Source organism: Eulemur rufifrons, chromosome 30 (assembly GCF_041146395.1).
Source record: "Eulemur rufifrons isolate Redbay chromosome 30, OSU_ERuf_1, whole genome shotgun sequence".
Lineage (NCBI taxonomy): Eukaryota > Metazoa > Chordata > Mammalia > Primates > Lemuridae > Eulemur > Eulemur rufifrons.
The window spans coordinates 118,247,381-118,262,134 of NC_091012.1; the positions used below are offsets into that span (position 1 = coordinate 118,247,381).

General features: G+C 37.2%; 1 protein-coding gene across 7 annotated transcripts in view; it reads left to right on the forward strand.

Annotated features, from left to right (window-relative positions):
• The window catches only part of DMD (dystrophin), a 1,602,346-nt gene that overhangs the window by 1,571,104 nt on the left and 16,488 nt on the right, over positions 1–14,754 (forward strand). For all 7 annotated transcript variants that reach the window (XM_069463910.1, XM_069463912.1, XM_069463911.1 and 4 more), the window contains 2 exons: positions 4,759–5,002; positions 5,866–5,989. In XM_069463910.1, the coding sequence (XP_069320011.1) occupies positions 4,759–5,002; positions 5,866–5,989 (368 nt within the window). The remainder of the gene's footprint in view (positions 1–4,758; positions 5,003–5,865; positions 5,990–14,754) is intronic.

The following is a 14,754-nucleotide window of genomic DNA, read 5'->3' on the forward strand; positions in this document are numbered from 1 at the left end:
CTAAAATATACCTTAGTAGGTATATTTTAGAGGTTTATTTAGGGGTATATACAAGGGATTTCAGAAGAAGAGAATGGAAGAAATGGCAGAGAAACAATATTTGAAGCTATAATAGCTTAGAATCTTCCAGAATTAAAGAAGGATGTGAGTCTTTAAGGAAATGGGCTCCCAAGAGAAATTTCAAACATCTGGGAAGGAAAGAAAGGCCTACATAGAGCAATTGGTATTCTTTGCAGCTTAGCTTTGAGAAGCCCTGGCTGATTAAAATGAGCCTTTTCTGTTTTTCACTGAAAAACACAAAAACAGAAATGTAATGTGTTGTAGATACTGAACCATGTTTTCAGAACAAAGGCACTTATAAATAACTCATAAAAGGAGAGTTTTGTGGACAGCTAGACCCACAGGATCAAGATACCAAGGAAGATCTCTCTGGAAAAAGTTGTTTCCTGTCAGCACCTTTGTGAAAAGGAGGTGGGAAGACAGTAATTGTTTGTTGTACTATTCTGAAGTCCATGTCTAAAAACAGTATTTTCAAAAGGAACATCATGATTTCTAACCAATCTGGTAGAAAGAAGAAAACTGAATAGGAGTCTACATAAAAAAGTGTCGTCAGTTAGAATATTGCGTTGAAAGTAGTTTTAGTGGATAACTGCAAGGAAAAAAATTAGAAGCTAATTCCTGTGGAATGAGACCTTTTAAACCTTGGATGCTATTTCAAGTGCACAGAAACATTTAGCTGATTGCCTGTTAAGTGGTTAGGAGTTGGATTTAATGAATGTGGACACCTACATATATGTTCACACCCAGAGGACTAGTATGCAAAATCTGACTGAAGGTAAACTTATTTTGATAAATCTTTTCTTATCACTGCTTTGTCAAAGCACATTGCTGTGAAACAAACTGCACAAACTACTATCCCTGAAGATTGATAGTGATAGGATTTAAATCAGTACAGATAGGAGATTCTTTTCAGTTCTGTAGATGAAGAAGATTGTACATTGATTTCCTGTATGATTTTAAATTCCTGGAAAACTTGTAATGTTAGGTACAGAGGAGAGCTCAAAACAAAACATAATGAAGAAAAAAACCCAAGAGTACATTGGATTTTATTTCTGCTTCAATGTAGAGATCCAACATTTGAAACTGAGAATTTTGGAGGGTATGCTATGCCCTGTGGAATGTTCATTCCAGGCATGGAACAACAGAAAATATTTTCCTAATAGGAAGCCTGGTTATGAGATTATTTTACTTTCTCAGACTGAACAATGGGAACTTTTTTCCTACTCAATATTTACATCTCATGTCTTTTCTCATAGATATAGATCACCCATATTTGTAGATAAGAAATTCTCTCGTCTGATGAAATATTGCCTGTGAACAACAGAAATCTGTCATCTTATTTATCTTTTTTTTTTTTTTTTTTTTTTTTTGAGACTGAGTCTCACTTTGTTGCCCAGGCTAGAGTGAGTGCCATGGCGTCAGCCTAGCTCACAGCAACCTCAAACTCCTGAGCTCAAGGGATCCTCCTGTCTCAGCCGCCCGAGTAGTTGGGACTACAGGCATGCACCACTATGCCCGGCTAATTTTTTTTCTATATATATTTTTAGCTGTCCATATAATTTCTTTCTATTTTTAGTAGAGATGGGGTCTCGCTCTTGCTCAGGCTGGTCTCGAACTCCTGAGCTCAAACGATCCGCCCACCTCGGCCTCCCAGAGTGCTAGGATTACAGGCGTGAGCCACCGCGCCCGGCCATGTCATCTTATTTATCTTATTTTGGTATTTATCATAACTGGAAGAAGATACCAAGAGTTCTGATCAGTCACTGGGTATCAAATATCAGAAGTGTCCTCAATTGAAATTGTATTCTCAGTAATTTCTAAAACATTTGAGACCTTTTCATATGCTAATAATGTTTGTTTATATTTCTTTGGACATCAATCAAATAAAACCAAAAGAAAGTGGAATAGTCACAGAAATTGTAATGAAATAAAAATTCATGGCAATAAACATTATTAGGTACAAAAAGTATACTACATAAGAAATAGTCCAAGTGCCATCAAGATTTTTTATACATCTAACTACATAAGCCCCAAAATACATAAAATGAATTATGACAATTAAAAGGGGAAACTAAAAAATCCATAATTATATTTCAACACTCCTATAACAAAAATTGATAGCTACAAGTAATCAAAAAATCAGTAAAGGCAAACAATTTGAACAATAAAATTAGCACACTCTATATATTTAGAGATTCCATCTTTCAAATGGGAAAAGACACTTTTTTTCAAATAATGAACATTTTTAGCAAGTAACTATGAACTAGGTCACAAAAAGAAGTCTTGCTAAATTTGAAAGGATCAGTATCATATAGGTATTCTGTGATTAAAATGCAATTAAATCAGAAGTATGCCCTAAAAATATAAGGGAAAAATCTTTGGAAATACAAACACTCATAAATGACAATGGGTTAAATTTTAAAAATCACAATAGGAATTAGAAAATGTAAGCAGCTGAATTAAATCAAATGATATATATCAAAAATTTAGGTATGCAATTAAAGTGGTACCAAGAAGGAAATCTATAACCTGACACATATTTATTAAAAAGTAGCAAAAATTAAAAAAAAAATGATTTAAGCATTCAACATGTAAAGCAAGAGGAAATAAAACAGTAAAATACAAGACATTATTAATGGATATAAAATGAGACCAGAATAAGTGAGAGGCTTCACCACATTCCTGGATGGAAGACTCAATATTATGCACTTAGTCCTTCCCAGCTTAATCTATAAATTCAATATAATTCAAACCCAAAATTTCAATAAAAAATTTTCCTGAAATATGAAAATGTGATACTAAAATCATAGGGAACATCAAAGGGGAGGCCACAATAGCCAAGACAATTTTGAGGAAGAACGAAGTGAGGCTGGGAGGGCCTACTGGACACCAACAGATTTAAAGCTATAGTGTGGGAGCTGCGAGCTGCATGGAGATATATACAAATAAACCAACAGAATAGAATAGAGAGCTCAGAAGCACACCTGTGTATTTATGGACACTTGATGTTTTGCAGAGGCATCGTTAGAAATCAGTGGGGAATAGAAGAACTATACAATGCATGGGGCTGGCTTAAGAGTTTATCTATGGGGGGAAACTAAAATTAGATCATATGTTCACAGCAAGCACAAAAATAGATTCTGGGTAAAGTCCTAAATGTGAAAAACAAAATTTTAAAGTTTAAAATGTAGATGTAAGGGAAGAGTTTCTTAAACAAAATATAAAAAGCAGAAAACATAGAGGAATTTGTTGAAATTAAAAATTTTTTTTGTACTACAGGATGCCATAGGCAAAGTTAAAGATAAGCTACACTAAGATAAGGGCAGGAGATAGTATTTGCCATGCACATAACTGACAATGGATATGCGTCTAGAATATGTCCAGAACTTTAATAAGAAAAAGACAATGCAACAGGAAAATGGGTAAAGGAAACATGAAAAGCCACTTAACATGAAAGAAGTTCAACCTTACCAGTAATCAAGGATGTACAAACTAAAATGCACCATCAGATTGGCCAAAACTTAAATGTCTGCTAACACCAAGTATTTGATGAGGAAATGGCCAAATGGAAAACCTCATTCACTTCTGGAGAGAGAATAAATTGGTAAAACCACTTAGAGCAAGTTGGTAACATATAGCAATATTGAAGATGTTGCCAAGACCCAACAATTCCACATCAAAATATATTCCGTAAAGAGTCTCTTAAACAGGTATCCAAGGAGACAGGTATAAGAAAGTTCATTGCATCATTATTTGTAGTAGTGAAAAGTTGGAAACAGCCTTAACGTCCATGGACAGGAGAATGTTGTTGGCATATTCAAGCAACAGAATAATACCTTACAGCAGTTAAAATAGCAACTATTGTGTATTGACATGGATAAATCTCCAAAACGGTGTTGAAGGCATAAAGCAACTCTAAGAACGGTATGTACATTCTTAAACATAACGTTCTTAAATGTAAAGTTTAAGAACATGCAACGTAATGCTATTTGATTGCATCGCGTAAAATGGCCATTTTTGTAGGGGAAAAAACAGGCGAATATCAGCATCTTTATTAGTCTAACTTAATATTTGTGGATACAGTCGTGGTAATGATGGAGTTCAGCATGGCATATTTCCTTGGGGTGATGGTGAGAAGGGAATGGTGTGGTGTTGAGGAGGGCACGTGGGGGAACTTTAGCTTTAATTGTCATATTTTATTTCCTCAAAGTTTTGAAGAAAATACAGCAAATGGTAAACTTATCAAAGCAGGGTGGTGGGTACATGGGTGTATATACTATATTCTTATACATTTCTGTTGAAAATTATTTGCTAATTTTTTACACGAACCAAAGTATTTATAAGGGTGTAAAAATTTTAAGTTCATGACATTATAAAGAAATGTTTCCAAAATGATGAAATCTTTTGCTACTTACTTATATGAACATAGCACTCATGAGGCTTTTAATATAACATAAAAAATCGAAAAGCATGGCTCTCCTCAACACACCAGGCAAAGGCTTCAAATTTCGTCTCGTTCTTTTAGCACTGGTAAGATTGTCATCATTAAAACCATTCATTAGTGCCTCTCTTGCTTGCTGTTGTTTGGTGGTGGTCAGATGCATCTATCTGCCATGTTATATGAAATTTGATAATGATATTCAATTTTTTTCTTCTTTTTCTTTTCTTTTTTTTTTTTTACTTCTTTGATGTCAACAGGAATCTGCAAGCAGAATATGATCGTCTGAAGCAGCAGCATGAACATAAAGGCCTGTCCCCACTGCCGTCCCCTCCTGAGATGATGCCCACCTCTCCCCAGAGTCCTCGGGATGCTGAGCTCATTGCAGAGGCCAAGCTACTGCGTCAACACAAAGGCCGCCTGGAAGCCAGGATGCAAATCCTGGAAGACCACAACAAACAGCTGGAGTCACAGTTACATAGGCTAAGGCAGCTGCTGGAGCAAGTGAGGAGAGATGGGATATTTGCAAACATGCGCTTCCCCCTGTTAAACAAAACAAAAAAACAGAACTCAGAGTCCTGTTTTATAAGTGTAACAAGCATCTGTTATTAAATGCTTGGTGTGTGCCTGGCAAAGTGCAAGGTATCACAGGATAGAAGAAGAGGAATAAAACTAATGTATCTTTTTATATTTGTTCAAGATTGTTTCCTACCAAAATGTTTTTTGTTTGACCGATTTAAAATACATCTTGGGGGAAAAAATGCCGAAATATTTCCACTGGTTTTCTAAATTGAAAAATTTGCCTCTTGAAATGTAACTCTCTTCAGTTTTATTTTCTCATATACCTTTTTTTTCTTCTAATCCCAAACACATAATTTTTAAGCCACCATTGAACACCTAGAAAGATATTGCATTGTAATAGGCCCTACATGGACATGGTTATGGCTTTCTGGGAATTTCAAACTTTGAGATATGTTCTCCCTATCTTATTACTTAATACTTCACAAAAATATGGATTTTCCATTACATTTCTGAGATCTCACATGGTTTCACCATTCTCACATGCCCTTCTAAATCTTTCAGCTATTTAGTCTAATGATTTATAGTTTCATTCCACTGTGGCTCTACGTTTTTCTCACATTTATAAGGGAACACAATTCAGATAGAAAGACAACATCTGTAGATCATATCAACTGTGTAATATCCCAAATTCAGCAATCTTTGGGAGCTTTCTAGGTAGATAGGGTCAAAATGTCTGAATCCTGAATATTTATAATATGTTTATATTTATGTAAATATTTTATATTTATATATTTGTTTGAGTGTTTATTATGAAAAATAATTCTGCTTTCTTTTGGGTGCCTTAGCCCCAGGCAGAAGCCAAGGTGAATGGTACAACGGTGTCCTCTCCTTCTACCTCTCTACAGAGGTCAGATAGCAGTCAGCCCATGCTGCTCCGAGTGGTTGGCAGTCAAACTTCAGAATCCATGGGTAAGTGTCTTGGCTACTCCCAGATTTTGTTATCTCAAGATCTGGGATTATGGGTCTAACTTTAAAGTATATAGTAGGCTGTTTCCCCAAAGTTTCAAACTGGCATCCTGCAGTCTACAATAAAACCTAAGCTCATATTTTGCTGGTATAATATGAGCCCACATCATGCTTTAATTTTATTTTTAAGTTAATGGCCAATATCTAAAAATTGAAGCATTTTACCCATATTCTTGGATTTCTAGTTTCTTTTAGAAAATTGTGAGAGTTGACCTCATTTTCTTGCAAGAAAAACAATCAATTGGAGTTCAGCTTCAGTATAGTATGGCATAATGTGGTATGGTATGGTATAGTATAATATGGTATAGTAAAACTAATACCTTGTATTCTACAGTTTATTGTAATTCTCACTATTCCCTATTGCACTTGTTAAATTAAATTTGCCCTAAAGCTGCCTCCTTAAATATTTTAAATTTGGCCTAAAGGTTTCTTTGTACATAGTGAACTGTAACTTAACTGAATTGTGTAAACAGACTGTAACCTACTCTTGTGCCAATCACTGAGTTCAAAGGTGGCTAACTGTTCAAACTGTGTTCAAATACGGCAAACACTGAGCTGTAACCAATCCACTGTTTCTGTACCTCACTTTCCTCTTTCTTTCCATAAATCTTCAACCACTTGGCAGAGCAGAGTCTCTCTGAACCTATTCTGGTTTGCGGGCTACCCAATTAGTGAATTGCTCTTTGCTAAATTTAAACAAAAAAAAAAGAGATCTGGGATTGGTGAAATGTTTGCTTAGAGGTTCAAATCATCAGCTAAATTATCTAATAGCAGTTCTGGGCAATACATTGTCATAAATGCCTCAGGGGACACAATTATGAGTGACATAGTCCTAGCCCTCCATGAGCCAACCTTTCAGTGATTCAGAACAAGCAGAGTGGTATTAAGGTGCCATTGATTTTGGAGACCAGGGAAGGCTTTATGACCAATTGATATTTGTGAAGCGTTCCAAAAGATGGAGTAGAGACCAGGCATAACTGGAAGAGGGAATAGTGTAAATGAAGGTATAAGGATGTGGAGCTCAGGCCAAGGGTGGGAAACAGCCAATAGTCCTGTTTAGTAGGAAGATAGGGTCCAAGCAGGAGATAGGGGAAAATAAGGCTGCAGAGGAAAGTTGGAGTCACATTATAGTGACATGAATATTGGTCAGAAGTGTTTGACTCATTTTGGTGTCAGGGAGCCACTGAAAAATCATATTCTAGATGAGAAAGATCTAAAAAGAAATTTCTAAAAAGATGTATTTTAGCAGCTGTATCTGATCCAAAGTAAGACTTTTTTATAGGTGGAAAGATCAGTTAAGAGGCAATTTCAAAGCCCAAGACATGTGAGTTCTGAGGGCCTGTGTTTGAGAGATGTGGGAGGAGATATCTGTGAGATTATTACCTGAAAATAGAGTTTCCCTGGCCTAGAGACTGACTATAAAATGTGAGGAGAGGAAATGAGGGGAGAGGATTTGGTTGGAAGAAGACAGTGAAACTTCTGATTGTGGACATAGTATTTTTGAGGAGCCAGCAGGTCTTCTAAGTCATGTCCAGAAAGAAGTTAAAATATAGGTCTACACCTGATACAAGATAGCAGGCTGGGGAGATTTGAGAATGAGCTCCACAGAATTGATTGCTGAAGGGTCTGAGATGAAAATCTGCAACATAGGTGCTTAGATCCAATCCAGTCAGTGCCTTAGGGAAGACCTCCATTTAGGTGATGGGGCAGTGAAGGATGGGAAAGCAGTGATAGGTTCAAAAATGTGCTCAAAAGGCCAGATGCTAAAGAGAACTCAGTGGAAATGAAAATAAATCAGTCCATTGGATCAGCAGTCCCCAACCTTTTTGGCACCAGGGACCGGTTTCATGGAAGACAATTTTTCCATGGCCAGAGCAATGGTGGGTGACTGTAAATACAGATGAAGCTTTGCTTGCTCGCCTGCCGCTCACCTCCCACTGGGCACCCCTCCCCCAAGTTTCATAGAAGACAATTCTTCCACAGACCTGGGGTTGGGGGAAGGCCGGGGGCGAGGGGGGCTGCGGTGGAGCTCTGCGGCCCACCCGGTCCCTAACAGACCATGGGCTGGTACCGGCCCACGACCCAGGGGTGGGGACCGCAGCATTGGATCACTGTCAATGCATCACGCAGAAAGCATTTTCAGCCAAGAAAAGGGAAGTTGGAGAACCTCTATCTTTTCCATGAACTGAAAGACCAGAGAATCTCAAAAATGAGTGAGGATTAAGGCAAGTGCAGACACTTTTGGAACATTACCAAGTAACGAGGAGGGTTTAGGTAAAAGTTAGATGAATTGTTGAAGAAATGGTCTACGTGGTCTGGTGTCATTCTTCAGCAATGTTCTCTGCCTAGGACTGGGTTCTCAGAAAGCTGGAGTTGACGAGGCATCAATGATAAAAGGTCAAAACAAGTGAGGCATTCTACAGTGGTAATGAATGGCTGTGACAGGGATTGCTAGCCAGCTGCTCGCTGGTTTTCCCTGCTGTGCTAGGCTAGACAATAGAGGGTTTTATGAAGACCACAGACACTCGGTCCATCCCCCTCATTTCTCTATCTCTCTTAAGGCCTTGCCTGAGTCAGCCCCATGCTCTATCCTTCCTTTGCCCTGAGTCCAAAACTGGTTATACTTGACCGTCTCAATCATTCCTCACAGAAAAGAAGACACCTGTGAGTCCTTGAACTCTATTGCCTGGTACAATAGTGTGTTCAGGAATTCATTTCATACTTGAGATCTTCCATGAGAGCAGAATAAAGAGAGGCAAAATGCCTAACCAAAACTGATAGGACAGAAAGGAAAAGTCAAGGATGTGAGTGAGTTTTGTGGTGAAAAATTAGGAGATTACGGTCAGGAAAATTTGAAAGTTGGAAAGCAAGGAGGTAAAATGCTTTCAAGCAATTCCTACATGTAAGATGTAGCCTCCCAGTGATCTGCCAAAGATCATTGAAAGGCAAGGAGTGCGGTTCATGCTGTTAATGAGGCCAGGGTGGTGAGGTCTTTACGGTGATGATGGTGGTAGACTAGGATGGGAAAGATCTTGAGGAAGGTGGATGAGGGCTCTGAGGAGGTAAGCATTTCTGAGGAAGGAGAGAGGGTAGTTGAAGCACATTTGATGAAATTCAAGAACCTGGAGCAGTGGGCAGAGGCATGCCCTCCTCTGGAGAAGTCAAACCTTGTAGGAAAGCCAGGTTTCAGTTCCTTTGTGAAGGAAGAGGAAATGTTTGAGGTTGTTTTCCTGACTTTACTACACCTCAGTGAATTAGGGCAATCTCTGCATCAGATTCTCTTTCTCCACATGAGATCAGAATCTAGCTAATGGATTTTGGGGGCTCTAAATGATAGTCCAGTGCATGAAAAAAAAAAATTGCATGCCTTTGCAAAGTCTATAAATTCTGAAAACAACTGAGCTTTAGTACCTCTGTTGTTTCTTACTTCAGGATTTTCCCTTTTTTTCAAAGTAAGTAAAGCATATGAAACTAATTTTCATATTTTAATGGTGAAATTCAGAGCCCTGGGTGCTTAGAAGAATTAATTATTTAGGCAGTTGAGGCTGTCAAAGAAGTAGCACGCCTGTTAAAGCACCCAAATGAAAGTACACATCAGACTGTGGTCCTGAAGATTTGTGGAGCCAGAAGATCATGGCGGAACTGAATCCAGGAGAGAAGTGCTATATTCCAGTGGCTGCACTGAGCCAAGAGATAACTTGCCAATATAAAATAGATAGGCTATGTTGTTAAGTTTGTCCTCTGAAAGAAAAGACTGAATTCAGGGGTACTTTTTTTTTTTTTTTTTTTTTTGAACTGTGTGAGCTGACTTCATTTAAAAAAAAAATGACCATCTTCTTGAAGGATGCACACAAGTGTTTAAATGCAGTGTGAGTCCTCATGCTTTGAAGGTTTGAGATGTGATAAGGCTGGGATTTGCTGAACCATATTCTGGATAGAGAGTTGCATTCTTTAAATATACCACCCCAGTGATTTTCTTTTAGGTGAAATATGGGAGAAGTCATGTTAGGTGATCTGTCTAAAGAGTCTATGTACTTCCTTAAACCATAAAATACCTATCACTGGTAAATCTCTGTGTACCATATGTGTTCTATACAATTCTACTGGGACAGTGTGCTAATGAAGCTTACATTCTATTGGAGGGAATAAACAAATAAAGAAATAGAAATTAATGAAGTTTATCCTCTTTTGGCTTTCATGAGCTCCACACATGAGTCTGACTTCCTAACAACTCCTTATCTCTAATGACTCCTGGCCTTCCTCCAGATTAGTCTTTTTAAAAGCATTTTATATTTTATTTATTTGTATGTTGGTTTAAAAAATTAAATGGTTCCCTGGCTTTTTTTTTTTTTTATTTCAAAGTATTACATGGGTAAAAATGTTTTTGGTTACATGGATTGCTTTTGTAATGCTTGAGGCAAGCTTAAAAGTGTGCCCGTCACCCAGGTAGTGTTCATTGTACCCATTAAGTAGGTTTTCGCCCATCCTTTTCTTGCCCACCCCCAGATTTTTTAAAAATAAATTTTATTGTATATATTTGAGGTTTACAACAGAATGGTTCCCTAGCTTTTTATGTAGAACAATTTCAAACTTATGACAACATTGCAATTAATTCAACATTTTACCACATTTGCTTTACATCTACTTATTTATATACTTTTATATTTATGTGTTGTTAAATTATGCATATATTTATTTAGATTAACATTTATTTATATATTTATATTTTAACATATCTTTATATATACTATATATTTATGTTTTATGTGCATATTTATCATATTTATATGTTCATATAGCTTATTGATTAATTTGTTCTTTATTTTATTGACCCATTCAATGATTATGTGTCTTACATCATGACATTTTACCCCTAAACACTTCAGCATCTATCTTCCAAGATGAAAGATATTCTCTTACATAATCACAATAAAATTGTCACACTGAAGAAATGAACACTGATACAATACTATTTTCTAATATACAATTTCAATTCAAATACTCCCAATTCTGCCAATTAACATTCTTTATAGCTATTTTTTTTTGTCATTCAGGATCTAATGAAGGGTCATGCTTTGCATTTTGTTGTCATGTCTCTTTAGTCTCCTTCAATCTAGAATACTTTGCTAGCCTCTTTATATCTTTCATGACACCTACGTTTTAGAAGAGATCAGGCCAGATGTTTTATAGAATGTTCCTCAATTTGAATTTGCCTGCTTATATTCTCATGATTGGATTCAGGTTAAATGTTTTATGCTAGATTATGACATAGGTGATGTGATATCCTTCTCAGTGCATCACCTCAAGCCTTTCCTCAAGATTCTCTCTCCATCCCCTTCACCCTTCTTCATGCTCCCTGGGCACTCCTTCCTTTCATTCCTTGGTTTCTGCTATGTTGATAATTCTAAGTTAAGATTTCTTGCTCATACCTCTCTCCTGAGCATCTTCTGGATAAAACCATGGATAAAAATATAACCCAATCTGAAATCATGATCAACCATCAGTACCTCTCTTCCAATTTTCCAATCTATACAAAGTCATTTTCCACACTTTCCCTTTTCTACCTTCCTTGGCCATGTCCCATTACCACCAATCCAATCACCAACGTCAGTCTGTTTTGCTTCTTGTAAAAAAGAGAAAAACTCTTAAATTCAGCTGAGTCTGTGCAAATCTAGCCTTCATCATGTACTACCTGAATAGATAATATGAATAGTTTTCTAATTGGTTTCTCTGCCTTTGGTATCTCTCCCTTTCCAAACTATCTTCCAGATGCGTCCAGTTACTCTCCTACCATTCAAATTATATCCTATTATTCCCCTCCTAAGCATTTTATGACTCCTGCTTGTCTGTTGAATAAAGTCCACACTTCTTAACCTGGTCTTCTTTGGCCTTGAACACAATGTGTTCTTAACTTGAAATATACCATTCTTTCCTTTTCCTCAATGAATTTTCCTTTGTGATTCAATCATACATTATATCTTGTAATTTATTCTGTTTTGTAGATAGGTATTAGTATTTTTTTCTCCCTAGAACTCTCGGGAACTTAAGCTCCTTAAGGACAGGACCTACGTCTTGCTCATTGTCTTTACCATTTGAGCACCCTTTATGCAATTCAGTAAAGTGCTTGTTGAATTAATGTTTTGGAAATCAAGCATAATACATTCTTGTGTAGATATGGAACAGTCTACCCATTTAGGAAATTTAGCTACTAAATTCTGTATCTTTCACCACCATTCAAAACTGACCAGCTTTAATAATTAGCATCATTATATACTACCATATATTAAAGAAGTTATACATAGCATTTCTGGGTAAATTTGAAAGCATCTATCCTAAGTCATAATGTAAAAAAGTAATTGGAGCTAAGTATCAGGTACTGTATAAATCATTGTATTTTTTTCTCCTGGAAAACCAGAGAAAGTCAGGAAAAACTTAAGTAGTAAGGTAATAACACACCAAGCTAGAAATTGGTTAAAATCCAAAGAAAAATATTGGTGGGCATATTTGCTCATACACCACCACTTTTATAAGAGAAAACAATTTTGTATACACAGCTCCTTTCTTTTAAAGAGAAAATAATTTGTTTAGGTGCAGACAAAATCACAGGAGTAAGGAGTCTTGTATTTATTCCGCATAGGCTGCATAGGTTCTGGCTAAAATCACTTTTTAAACAAGTAGAACCATTGTCAGCATTTGAATTGAGGGAAGGGAAGCAAGTCAGATGGGATATCATCCCTTCCAGAAAGTCTGAAACCATCGTATGTCTCAGAAGATTAAAGAATATCGTGCCATGGCAAGCCATTTCATTTCCTTTTTCTGAGACTAAATTGAATCATCCCACTTCTTTTTTCTTCACTTCAGTAGTGATTAAAGAAGTCTATCATATTATGCTATATCAAGGTACTATTTAACTTTGACTATGTCTTTCCTTATTTTGAAACAGTCATTTTTAAAATGTTTCACTGATTTCTTTGGACCAACTTCAGACAAGCCAAGACAACTGTACAGCTAATAATCCAAAAGGAATTTTTATGTGTGTTTGTGGGATTCACCTTGGAGTAGAATCAAGTTTAAGTGTTAATGTTAAAGAATTGCCATTAACTAAGTTTAAAATCCCTCAAATGGTAGCAATATACTTTTCAGCAGGTGATGAATCAGTGAAATAGGAATAAGAACTGGCTGAGTTCCTTGTATGCACAGTTGGGACTCAATAAGTATTTTCTTGTTGAATAAATGAAAAGGCTTTTTGGGCAGGGGGCTTGTGGCCACAGGTTGTTAGAGTCAGGAACATTTCAGGGTTGCCTATTATATTGTAGCTACATGGTATATGAGTAGACAACCCATAAACATTGTATATGGCTAGTTTGATGCCTTAAGACAGTATATCAGTCAGCTGTTGCTGTATAACAAATAACCACAAAATTCTCGAGTTACATATTTCTAATTCATGCATCTGTTGGTTGGCTGGATTTTGCTGGCACTCCACTGAGTTTGACTCCAGGTTGCAGGTTGGGTTCAGGTCTGTTCCACATGTCTTTCATCCATCCTCCTTGGGCCAGCAGGCTATCTGAGCCATGTGCTTCTTATGGCACATAAGCACAAGAGAGCAAGCCCAACCACTCAAGGACACTATAAGCCTCTACTTGTGTCATATCTACTAACATTCGTTTGGCCAAAGCAGGTCACATAACCAAGTCCAAATTACCGAGCAAGGAAAATACTCTTCTCCCAACCCTTGGTAGCTTTACTTTGCCTACATTGGCCTTTTTGCTGTACTTTGAACAAGACAATCACACTCCCCTCTCAGGGTCTTTGCACTTGCTGATCCCTCTATCTGGAGCACCCTTCCCTCAAATACCTGTATGACTCATACCCTCAAGTCCTTAAAGTTTTGCTCAACTGCATCTTATCAATGAGGACTTGCAAGACTCCACTTTCTGATGGCTCTTCCTTATTGCCCCATGCTAACCCTCTCCTGAGAGCTTAGTACCAGTTGACGTACCTGTATAGTTTACTTGTTTATATGTTTAGCGTGTGTGCCTCCATGAGAATGTGAGTTTCATGGAGGCAGAACTTTTTGTTTGTTTATTGTTATAACCTCATCACCCAAAACAGTGCTTGGCAAACAGTTGGCTTTTGATAAATATTTGAATTAATAAATTAATCTTAACTCTTTTTAAAATTGTTGGGGTTTTTTAAAGCCATTTAAAAAGTCTGGCTCAGGGCCTGGCGTGGAGGCTCACGCCTGTAATCCTAGCACTCTGGGAGGCCGAGGCAGGAGGATTGCTTGAGCTCAGGAGTTCGAGACCAGCCTGAGAAAGAGCGAGACCCCATCTCTACTAAAAATAGAAAGAAATTATCTGGACAACTGAAAATATATATAGAAAAAATGAGCCAGGCATGGTGGCGCATGCCTGTAGTCCCAGCTACTCAGGAGGCTGAGGCAGGAGGATCGCTTGAGCCCAGGAGTTTGAGGTTTCTGTGAGCTAGGCACATGCCACGGCACTCACTCTAGCCTGGGCAACAGAGTGAGACTCCATCTCAAAAAAAAAAAAAAAATTCTGGCTCAGTATCGAATAGTACAATGGTGTTACTTTAACTTCAGGTTTCATTTAGTGGTTTTAACTTTTCCAGTATAATCTGACACAGAAAATATTAGGTTTTAAGCAATTTTTCAGTGAGTTGATGCACTTCTACTCATGCATGTA